Source organism: Pleuronectes platessa, chromosome 15 (genome assembly GCF_947347685.1).
Source record: "Pleuronectes platessa chromosome 15, fPlePla1.1, whole genome shotgun sequence".
In the NCBI taxonomy this organism is placed as follows: Eukaryota; Metazoa; Chordata; class Actinopteri; order Pleuronectiformes; family Pleuronectidae; genus Pleuronectes; species Pleuronectes platessa.
Window position 1 is genome coordinate 11,892,359 of NC_070640.1, and position 10,997 is coordinate 11,903,355.

Below are 10,997 nucleotides of genomic sequence, written 5' to 3' on the forward strand. Positions count from 1 at the left end.
TTTAGAATAGAAACTTTGTAAAAGACACTATTTGTTTCTTACAAACATGAGTCACAATACTACGAACATAATTCAGTTTTAAATCCTATACATTATCACATTAAAAATCCGCACAGATGCTGCAGATGTGATGTTTTATCCAGTGTCACGTCATTGAAAACTTGCAGAATCATGCTGCATGCACACGCCGGGCAGAGGAGACCCTTCCCCTGCGCATGCGCATCGGCTGTTCTTGCGTCGGCTCGTAACGATGACGCAGTTACGTCCGCCCCGCCCTGGTCTCGAGCACTTTAAATGAGTCACGTTGCGCTGCTGCAGTGAAACAGGAGATTGTCCCTCATCCGCCGAGCAGCACTCACCTGATCTCTTCACAGCCCGACAGCCATCAGCAGGTAACACACACACACAGACACACACACACTTTCTCCTAATCCCTTATCTATCCACCTACAAAGATTATAACAAAATGGACGAGGAAGATGAGGATGAAGAGGATGCTCCGCTCAACCCAATCCTAACTTAACCCTCCTCTCTCGTCGCTCGTGTACGTGGTGGTACATTTAGTACCCGCGACAGTAAACGACGTCGTGTGCTTTCTTTTTTGACGCAAAAACTATTACGACTCTTCCACCTTTTCGACGTATCTGTTTAAAGTGGCGCGTTTTGGGCACATTATCGAAATACGCAACCGGAAGAGCACCACCAAAAAAAAAGAAAAGAGGATGACCTTCAAGGGCGAGCCTGTTGCGTCAGTTCGGCTTGCGACCGCACGACAAAACCTCCAGTTTTACACGGTTAAATATGATGTAAGGCTAAAATAGATTATGTTCTTTAACATGGTGAGTGGTGTGATGGGGAGGGGGGGTGAGGAGGGGTGTCTGTCTGTGTGTATCTGAGCCGAGGCACGTAGACCTCCCTCCTCCTCCTCCTCCTCCTCCTCCTCCTCCTCCTCCTCCTCTCTGCTGTGATGGGAGGGAGGCGGGTGTACGTGCAGCAGTTCCTGCCGAGTGACACATCTGTGTAGTTGCAGCACATCCCGGTATATTTCCACAAGCAGACTTCATCCTAGAGAGATTGTCAGTGTTTGCTGTAGAGCTGAAATGATTTGACAATATCTGCAAGCTATATGTGCATTATTAATAGTATGGTGAAGAGATCATTGGAAACCTAAATAAGTTATATATATATATATATATATATATATATATATATATATATATATATATATATATATATTATAAGCACTGAAACTGTAACAAATACTTTATTTCCACCGTCAACTAATTTTCCAAGTATTTTCCTCACTAAGTGAATATTTAGGAAAATACTAAAAACTCTAAGAAGACTATTACCATTCATTTTTAGGCAGGAAGTAGTGAATATTTACAAAAATGGTGATTGACTGTTAATCAATTCATGATCATCAAATCCATTATTAAATAATGACATCAGCTATACAGGGTATGCAAATTTGTATAAACGAATATAACAGAAGATCCCGATTTTTATTTGGATCGGCACCAAATTACACAGACTCATACATTTTTTTAAATCAAGATAAATAAATTAAATTTGTGAAAATCACTCAATGTTAAAGATAATTAAAAAATATATATATTCCTGTACTGTATATAAATATTATAAATGAAGAATCATGTTTGTACAGACAGTACTAAATGTACTACTTTGTACCCTTAACCTAAAACTAGCTTTTCTTTATCTATATACTATGGAATTGAAAACATTTACCAATGTTCATGTAAATTACAATTGAAAAGAGTTAAGTTTAGGGTTGTTAAAGAGAGAATCATCACACTACTTTGTAACCCAAACATTGTTATCAGTATCAACCTCTCTCTCAACTGCATCGCGACTCTGACGTGATGTCTCAGAGAGCTGCATTGGAAACAGTGCTCTGGAAGCGCTGCAGCACCACGTTCTGAAAATACAAAGAGTCCAAACACAGGGACGTGCATCACTCTCAAGGCCAGCAGCTGTGTGGTAACAAAACGCTGCACAGCAAGCAAGGCTTTTCACTTTTGACTATCGTGCTGCTGTGGGAGCCATTTTACCTCCTCAAAGCTCTAGCAGCTTGCAATGTAGAGAAGAGAAAAAAGAAGGTGGGTCAATCTCCAGCTGGTGATGATACAGACATGGCAGCAAAAACGTGATCCTATTTTCCCTTCAAACGCTCCCATCCTCTCCCTACATCCTTATGACTATAATAACTACTACACTATATACTATTTACGGAGATTACCCACGCTGAGTCCCTGCCTGCAGCCTTACCAGTACTACATATTATAGTATGCAAGCTTCAAACACCTTGCAGTTCAATGCTTCAAGAAATGAGCTGCAGCAGGATTTCTAGAGATGCAGATTGAGTTGTTATACACACAGTATATTTGTGATCTCTTAGTGCATCCTTGGTTGGTAAGTGGACTGACAAGTAGACAGAAGCAGTAGGTACACTAGCCGGAGTGTGTTTCAGACAGGGAACATATGTATCTATTCTCCTCTTGTCTTAACCAGTGTCCAAATAAACCTTAAATTGAATTGTTGTTAAAATGTGAATTTACATATAAAGATCGTGATGCCAGTGGTACCGCATGACGCCACAGGAGGGAGTTGGGCATTACATCCTGATGTCGCAGTGCAGAAATGGCGTCTTGTGTTGGTCGACCACTGTGCAACAGGCTGAAGGGAAAACACCAGATAAAGACAATAAATAGTGATCTTCTCAGCTTTCTCACTATTATATCTCGTGGACATTTACTATTATATCTCTCACTATTAAAACTTGCTAAATCAAACAAATTTAAATGGATTTTTTTCTATTTTTATTTGTTTAATTAATAACGGCTTACATTGTGTTGTGTATGTCAAAGCAGTTTTTTATCAAATAATGCAGTGATGCTCTTTGTCCCAAAATAGCTCCTCCACACTGTATGAAAAGTGGAAGATAAACCTCGTCACCAGTGTTGCTGCGTGACAACAGCCACTTCAAATCATGTCAAAGTGACTTTTTTGTTGCAGGCTGCATTTCTCTTGATAAGGGAGATTATTTTCATGCCCTTGGAACAAATACAAACATGCATTCTCTCATCAGAGATCAAGAGGTTACCAGAATACGGTTGAAAGTTGTGAAACTTGAATCTCACTATATAAAAGCATTAAGCAAAAGTTATTGATTGATTCCAAGGATCTGTGTAACCACGACTGCATTTAATCAACTTAAGCAGCGTGGAGTGACCAATCTCAAGGGCATACACGGAAATCTATGAGGCCTGTCGCTATTTTTTTAGATTACTCCAGGAAATTAAGTCTCGGCCAGAATACTCGAATAAACCCATTAACCCAATTAATCGCTGTAGACAGCAGCTTATCAGACAGTATCTCTAAAGGAGAAGAACTCTCTCGCTTCACTTGACTGAATCCTTCATGTTGTTCCCACGTTCAAATTAAGCTCTGCTTGATGGCGTCACATTCTTCTGGTTGTCTTACCTCTGGTGCTCGTCCTAAAGCAGGTCTATTGCTGAGCACGCAACATAAACTGGATCCTTCATAGTGATTTTGGAGACCATTTCATTGAGACACATAAGGAGAGTGAAAGATAGAATAAACTAAATCAATGGACATTCAGCAAATGATGCTGTGTTGTCCCCCATCCAAATCTCTTTGCGAATTTACAGTTGCAGTAATCAGGTTGTAGACTTGTTGATAAAAGAGAGAAATTCAGAATGGGAGACAGGCCTGGTCAAAGTTTCAAAGTTAGATCATTGCTGGTTTCAGAAACTATAAATATACAGGCATATAAATAATACAATAAATAGATATAGAAAAGTGTCATTCCTGTGTAGAAAATACTTATCTTGTCTTGGACAGCATTGATGCTCTTACACTTACACAACTAATACTGACAAATGCAATATCTCCTCTACATGTGAAACATCCTGCGATGAGTCTGTTGCTGTCACTGCTTCCTCTTTGTTAGATTTAACCTCATATGATCATTTTAATTTTCAGAAATCTAAATAGCTGAATTTTTCTACATGTTTGGTTTTGCCATCATGTTTGGGTTTTTAAACCATTGGATATATTTGCAAACCAAATGGCAGAATAGTTAATAAGTAGAGCGGTGGATACTATATGTATGTCTAAGTATTTTGTACACAATATGTGTTCAGCAGTGATTTGTCACCGAACCGGCTGCAGGCGGATCACATGTCAGAGGAAAGTCTCTCTGTCCTTCAAGGTTCCATTTCACGCTCTCAGGTGATTAACAAACTTACCCACATATGGCATCATTGTGTCTTACAGCTCGCTGTCATTTGGTTCACTCAACATTGCGTAAAACTTAGACTTGATTATGCAAAGTTTGCAACGTTTTCTCAACACAAACCCAACCACACTGTGCCAAGAGTCAGCGAAACTGTATTGACGAAGCATGCAGGAACTCACAGAAGATAGCAGGTATTTGTTAGTGTGAGTTTCGTCAGGCTAATAGTGGTGCAGGGACATGCCTGCACTCTTCACTATCACGTTTAGACACTCTGCTTTAGATATTGAAGTAGTTTGTCTGCAGTGTAAACTCCCGCTCTAGCTCTTTCCCCTCAGGAGACGAGTTGTACCCTGCAGGTCGGGACGCCTCCTTTCCACCTGCATGTAGAATCTAACTATCAACAGCGAGCCGCGCTTGACATTTGTGTTGTGGTAACCACTCACTGTTTTCATTGACTGCCTTTGTGTGTGTGCATGTGCTCCAAAGGTTGTTATCTCATCTATCTTAAGCTGAGGATTAACACAGAGGATACCGGGAATGTCGGTCAGCGTCCAAACCAGCCTTCGTTGGGGATTTAAATGGTCACAAGAGTTTATAATTTAAAAGTGTGTAAAGAATAGAATGGAGGTGGACTCGCAGTTAAGACTCCATAGCGTCCTGCTAAGCCTAATTTTAACCTTCGCCATGAAGGTTATGTTTTCTTTGCTGTTAGTCTGTAAGCAGGCACGCAAATACTACTGAGCCGATTTTATTGGAACTTAATGGAGGAGTGCGATATGGGCCAATGAAGAAGCCAACAACTTTTTAAGCGGTTTCGCTTAAGTGAGTGAAACAGAACAAAAACCTTCAGTTTCTAACATTGTTCTAGCATTGTGAGATAGGGTGTTAGACTTCATGAAGGGATGCGCTCTATATTAACTGTGGTCAAACAATTATGTTGATTTCATTGTGAATAGTTCGGGCAGCAACACCTCAATACACGGCTGCGTGGGGCTGTCCATGCAAGCCTCAGTAAAGGTGTCACCTCCACCCATCAAACAGAGTCGTCTATAACTGATCCAGTATTGTGCACATACTCTGCAGCATACAGTGTGGCCGGGAGTTGGGATCGCCTTGGCAACTGGTGTAGTCGACCAGAAAGATAAGTCACAACTTGTTCCCTGGCACAGTGTGTATTAGTGGGAGTGGTGCGTTTAAGGGGTGGGTGAAAATGGGAATTTTAAAATCCCTTGTGTTTATCGTGTATGCATCCCTTTGTAGTCAGGAAGCAGAAGCAGCATTCTTCAGTGAGGAGGTGCAAGTGTGATATAAACTTAATGAAAAGATGTAAAAGGCATGTGTACGTGCATTGCATATAAAGGGGTCTAATGTCATTTGTGGGAAAACAGGAGAGGGCACAGTGTTGCTGAGGAGAGAGAAACTGGCCTCTGTGCATCCAGTCCTGCAGCCATAATGAGGACTGGCAGCAGGGTACACAGGAGCCGTGTTACATAATCGCTCCCTCTCTGTCTTCTGCGGATCAGAGGGGGCGGGGTTGGGTTATGCAACTGCTTATTTACGACAGAGTGGAGAAGGGAATAGGGAACAAAATAATCCGGTTTGAGGCCTTGTCGTGTGCGTGTTGGCACGTCGTGACAGCGTGGTGGCTGCTGCCACCAAACGGATCCTGTGTGACTGAGACCTGACAGCGCATCAAAGAGACATTGACTTCAACACAGTAATATTCAACCTTGGATGATGTAAATGCAAATGAGGAAGCTTTATGTGTCTATTCCTATCTGGCTCTTATTTTTTTCTTCGGCTCAAAGTCACTGGTATCACTCGCACGTTTTCGTCCTTGCCGCCCATCCCCCCTGCCCTCAGAGGAGCTCAGTCCTGCAGTGAGGTGGCCATGTTGGGGGACAACAGAGCGACATGAAATGAGGCCTGCGCCGGGCAGTCGTCCAAACCAGCACACCGTGAAACAATGCAACCTCTCACTCTCTTCCTCTTCCTCTTTCAGCCACCATGACTCACCAGTACCCCGCACTGACTCCTGAGCAGAAGAAGGAACTGCAGGACATCGCTCTGAGGATAGTCGCTCCAGGAAAAGGCATCCTCGCAGCCGATGAGTCCACCGGTAGGTGCAAGAGAGTCTGTGGTTGCAAAAATGTATAGGTTTTCTTTTCTTTTCAAGAGCTGGGATCCCCAGTTGCTTCAGGGGTGCTTCATTGTCCCAATTTTACTTAACTGAATGAATTATTTGTTACATCAACATTGGATTGTACATAATGTTCATCTTTTTTAAACCTGGTACAATATATACTTAAACTCCTCATGATAATGTGCCACCAAACCTTCTATTCATCATTAACAGAGCAAGATACATGGTTCAGCTTTGATTGTTAGTTTTACAGCATCACTATAAAACTAACTTTGGATAATTAATTAGTAAATTAGGACCCTTTCACATAGATTTTCATCTGAACAAATTTGGACACATTTTAAGTGATCACGATCGGTCAATATAGTATTTTATGATTACATTACATTACATATTGAAAAATATTTTTACAAAGCCCAATGTCATCTGGGAATGGCTTCAGCTGCCAAACAACCCTTGAATGATAAACAATACCGATATTTATGGAGCCCCTAAAGTCCTGACAGGGGATTTTTCCAATCCTATTGATAAAAATGTGTTCCAACATGATAAATATCTTGTTCACACTAAATATAAACATGTTTGCACCAGATAATGACCTTGTTGGAACAAGTTAATATTGGTGCAGCAACAATTCCTGCTGATGATGTCTCTGTACAATAGCCGCAAGAAATTTTTGATATGCTTAGTTGAAAATAAAACTTGATTAGCCGAGTTCTCTTCATCCTGGTGGCTGGGTGCATATGAAGTTATTATATAATATAATAATGCACATTACATTAAAAACCTGTCTGGACCTAGGGGCTCCGTAGTTATTGGATAGATGAATAATAAAAACTGCAGGCATTGTAAAACTGTAAAATTAACTCTTCAGTGACTGTATATCACACACGAATGACCTCTGTCTTCATTTGAACATGCATGAATCATTGTACCATTTACAGGCAGCATGACCAAACGTTTCAACCCCATCGGGGTTGAGAACACAGAGGAGAACAGGCGCCGCTACCGCCAGCTGCTCTTCACAGCTGACCAGCGCATGGACAACTGCATCGGAGGGGTCATCTTCTTCCATGAAACCCTCTACCAGAACACAGACGACGGCACATGCTTCGCCAAGCTCATCCAGGACCGCGGCATGGTTGTTGGAATCAAGGTAAAGTTGGCTAGGGGGTGTGGTCTCACAGTCCAAACCTCATCTTCTCTTTGTTATTTGTTGGCTGTTTGCTTGGGCTCTTAACGTACCCACATCCACTGTGTTGATGTTATACTGCAGCCTAGGATTTCAGTTAAGCTGGCAGAAAGACAGTGATCATGTGTTTGACAAGTAAAATGAAAAAGGCTCTGTATATGAAACACCGAATCACTGTCAGCATGTTTAGACAATCACACAGACCCAAAAGGAGAAGATCAGGTTTTGAGGACAGGCTGTGTCAAAGAGCTTTCAGGTCCTATCTGCAGTAGGTTGTAGAAATATTTTTTGAAGAAAAGATTGATGCAGTTGAGAAATTGGTGTAATTTCACCTGTACACAATGTAATTTTATAATAATTACTGTGTCTGTCTTTACAGGTGGACAAAGGTGTCGTGCCCCTTGCTGGAACAAATGGAGAAACCACCACTCAGGGTAGGAACCTTTAGAGAAACTCAGTTTAAAAAATTGAATAAAACCCACTGCTGCTGTGTTTCTGATGGAACGGCTCTGTGTACAGGTCTGGACGGGCTGTCTGAGCGCTGCGCGCAGTACAAGAAGGACGGCGCCGACTTTGCCAAGTGGCGCTGTGTGCTGAAGATCAGCGACACCACGCCGTCTGAGCTGGCCATCCTTGAGAATGCTAACGTACTGGCAAGATATGCTAGCATCTGCCAGCAGGTTGGTGTGACTAAGCATTTCAGTCAGTTGACTTACAGATTTATTCCCATAGGTTTTTCAAAAGCATTCCCCAATCCCAGTTCAAAATTGGAAGTGTATCTATGTAGAACCTGTCAAATAAGTATATAACATTAAAGCTATTCTTAATAATGTCTCCTAGAATGGTATCGTTCCTATTGTGGAGCCTGAGATCCTTCCTGACGGAGACCATGACCTGAAGCGTTGCCAGTATGTCACTGAGAAGGTAATTTAAAGAGGATTATATATGAAAAATGTCTGTGTCCTCATTTGACTACATATATGCTGCTACAGTCTTTTAACAATCAGTATATATATATCTGTCTTCTGCTGTTAGGTTCTAGCTGCTGTGTACAAGTCTCTGTCAGACCACCATGTGTACCTGGAGGGGACACTGCTGAAACCCAACATGGTCACAGCCGGACACTCCTGCCCCACCAAGTACAGCGGCGAGGAAATCGCCATGGCTACTGTCACCGCCCTGCGCCGCACTGTGCCTCCAGCAGTCACAGGTCAGAGACAGATGGATGTTTTAAAGATATATAATAAACTAGGGCGTAATTTAAAGGGGGAATGAGGTTGTAGCCCCCCCAATAATCGCCCTTTCACACTTAATGGAAAATACCGACAGTTAATGATAAATTGTTTGTTTTCTCGATTCAATTTATTTGTAGAATGGAAAGAGAAACACTTTTTTTTTGGCCCAATTATATTGCAGCTACTTTAGCTACTAGCTAGTTGGTAATATCTGGCAAGTATAATTTATAAATATCAAGAATGTAAAGGTACATTCTTGATATTAAAATTGGGAAAACATTTTTATAATAAACTGGCTAATCAGTTTATTATAAAATGGGAAAATACATAAGAAATGATTGATATTATTGGTTATTTATTTATCCATGAAATAAAGCATCAGCATATATGCGTGCATGTTTTGCAGTATATATTCTGTATTTATTGTTATCTATTGTCACATTAATTACTTGTTCATCCCATGCTCAGAAAAAGAGAGTAACAGATTAACATTTTCTTAAATCTGGTTCGAACAGGTCGATAATGTTCGTATTTCTTTGTGTCTGTCTTTTCAGGAGTGACCTTCTTGTCAGGCGGCCAGTCTGAAGAGGAGGCCAGCGTGAACCTCAACGCCATCAACACCTGTCCGCTCGCCAAGCCCTGGGCCCTGACTTTCTCCTTCGGCCGCGCCCTGCAGGCCTCCGCCCTCAATGCATGGAAAGGAGAGCTGAGCAACGAGAAGGCCGCCACCGAGGAATACCTCAAACGCGCTGAGGTCAGACAAAACAATGAATGCACGCCACACTCAGTCACATCCACTTAAACTTCCATCGTGCCTTATTCTTTTTTTCACTTTTCTTGTCTCTTCTCTGTCTTCTTCAGGCAAACAGTCAGGCTGCGCTCGGCAAGTACGAGTCTTCTGGAGCTGGTGGAGCATCGGCAAAGTCTCTCTTCGTGGTTGATCACGCCTATTAAAACATCGATCGTCCACATACTACTGTGGACTAGTTAAAGTCTATACCTGCTCTGCTATTTCCCCTCACGCCTCCATAAATCACAGGCCTGCGCTGTCTACTGTACTTTAGAGTTGTCATAGTTATTAAAATGATTAGGTATGTGTGTTAAAAAACATATTGTGAACCAAGAATACTAAAAGTATGAGATTTATGAGGAGAGGACAACTGTTTTTAATTTCTTGTCTGTACCTGTTTCACCGGGCTCAGAGACAGGAAGTTAGACTCTGCTAAATCTTATTATAGGATCAGATAATCAGTCAGTATTCAGTTCCTGCCTCCTCTGAACTGCAGCTGTCTCCACATCTTGTGCTTTCCGACTTCATCCCCCGCTCACGACAAATCTTGAACCAATCTTGAACCACTCCAGAGCAGGACAGATCAGCTTGTGTGTTGTCGCTTGTGTCTGAACAAAGTGCCGGCTTCAAATTCTCAAAATGCCTCACTAACCATCTCCCCAACACTGGGACCAAACGATCATTAGCAGCATCAGCACTATCCGGTGAGAGACGAAACAAAAGAGCCAGCGTGGAGTCATTTCCTACCCAGTTGATCTTTTGAGCGACTGTGGGTTGCTTGTTGTACTGTCAGACAGATGTAGCTCCAGCAGAGGTCAGTAGAGGCCCACGTTAACAACATTACACACCAGGATGCGTCCGTATGATTCAGCCTAACCTATCTGTTCTCACACTCCCAAGCCCAACTAACGTCTGCTCATGTCAATTCTAAGTATAACTTTCGCTTTAAATCACATACAGTACTCAATGTATTCAGTTGTGTGTGAGTGTCGATATTATGTGATGCTTGTGTGTCATCCCCCCTCCGCCCCTCTTCCTGATTCCCCTCATCCAGCTCCACGAGAAGAACACGTGGTTTCTTTTGACGTACGTATGATGTGGACCAACTCGTGGGGTCGGCGGCGGGGGAAGAGTTCACTGCTGTGTTGGATTTCTGTGATGTCTGTGATGTTAATATTGTTCTTGAAGCACTTGGTGTGTCAAATAGTGGAGACAAATAAACTAAAAATAAAAAAAGATGCAGAGATCCCTGTGTGTGATGTTTTGGCTCTTATGCTTATGAACACAATGTTATGATATATTCTATTCAGTGACATAATCCCAGCTGTAGTTTCAGTCAGTAGTGGAAAGTAACT

General features: G+C 41.9%; 1 protein-coding gene across 2 annotated transcripts; it reads left to right on the forward strand.

The window, feature by feature from the left end:
- Window positions 1–249: 249 nt before the first annotated feature.
- Window positions 250–10,889, forward strand: aldocb (aldolase C, fructose-bisphosphate, b). 2 transcript variants are annotated; one of them, XM_053441451.1, is made up of 9 exons: window positions 250–392; window positions 6,285–6,401; window positions 7,370–7,581; window positions 7,997–8,051; window positions 8,137–8,297; window positions 8,458–8,541; window positions 8,653–8,827; window positions 9,407–9,606; window positions 9,714–10,889. In XM_053441451.1, exons 2-9 carry the CDS (start codon window positions 6,290–6,292, stop codon window positions 9,804–9,806), a joined length of 1,092 nt encoding a protein of 363 aa, XP_053297426.1. In that variant the 5' UTR covers window positions 250–392; window positions 6,285–6,289; the 3' UTR covers window positions 9,807–10,889. The 2 variants fall into 2 exon arrangements, with proteins under 2 accessions (XP_053297426.1, XP_053297427.1); XM_053441452.1 differs by lacking the exon at window positions 250–392 and adding an exon at window positions 5,833–6,021.
- The last annotated feature ends 108 nt before the right edge of the window (window positions 10,890–10,997 follow it).

Excerpts from the sequence above, each read along its gene's own strand:
- aldocb (XM_053441451.1), top strand. The coding sequence starts at position 6,290 with ATGACTCACCAGTACCCCGCACTGACTCCTGAGCAGAAGAAGGAACTG. Across the intron at positions 8,828-9,406 it reads TGTGCCTCCAGCAGTCACAG|GAGTGACCTTCTTGTCAGGC; the intron begins GTCAGAGACAGA and ends CTGTCTTTTCAG. Across the intron at positions 9,607-9,713 it reads AATACCTCAAACGCGCTGAG|GCAAACAGTCAGGCTGCGCT; the intron begins GTCAGACAAAAC and ends TGTCTTCTTCAG.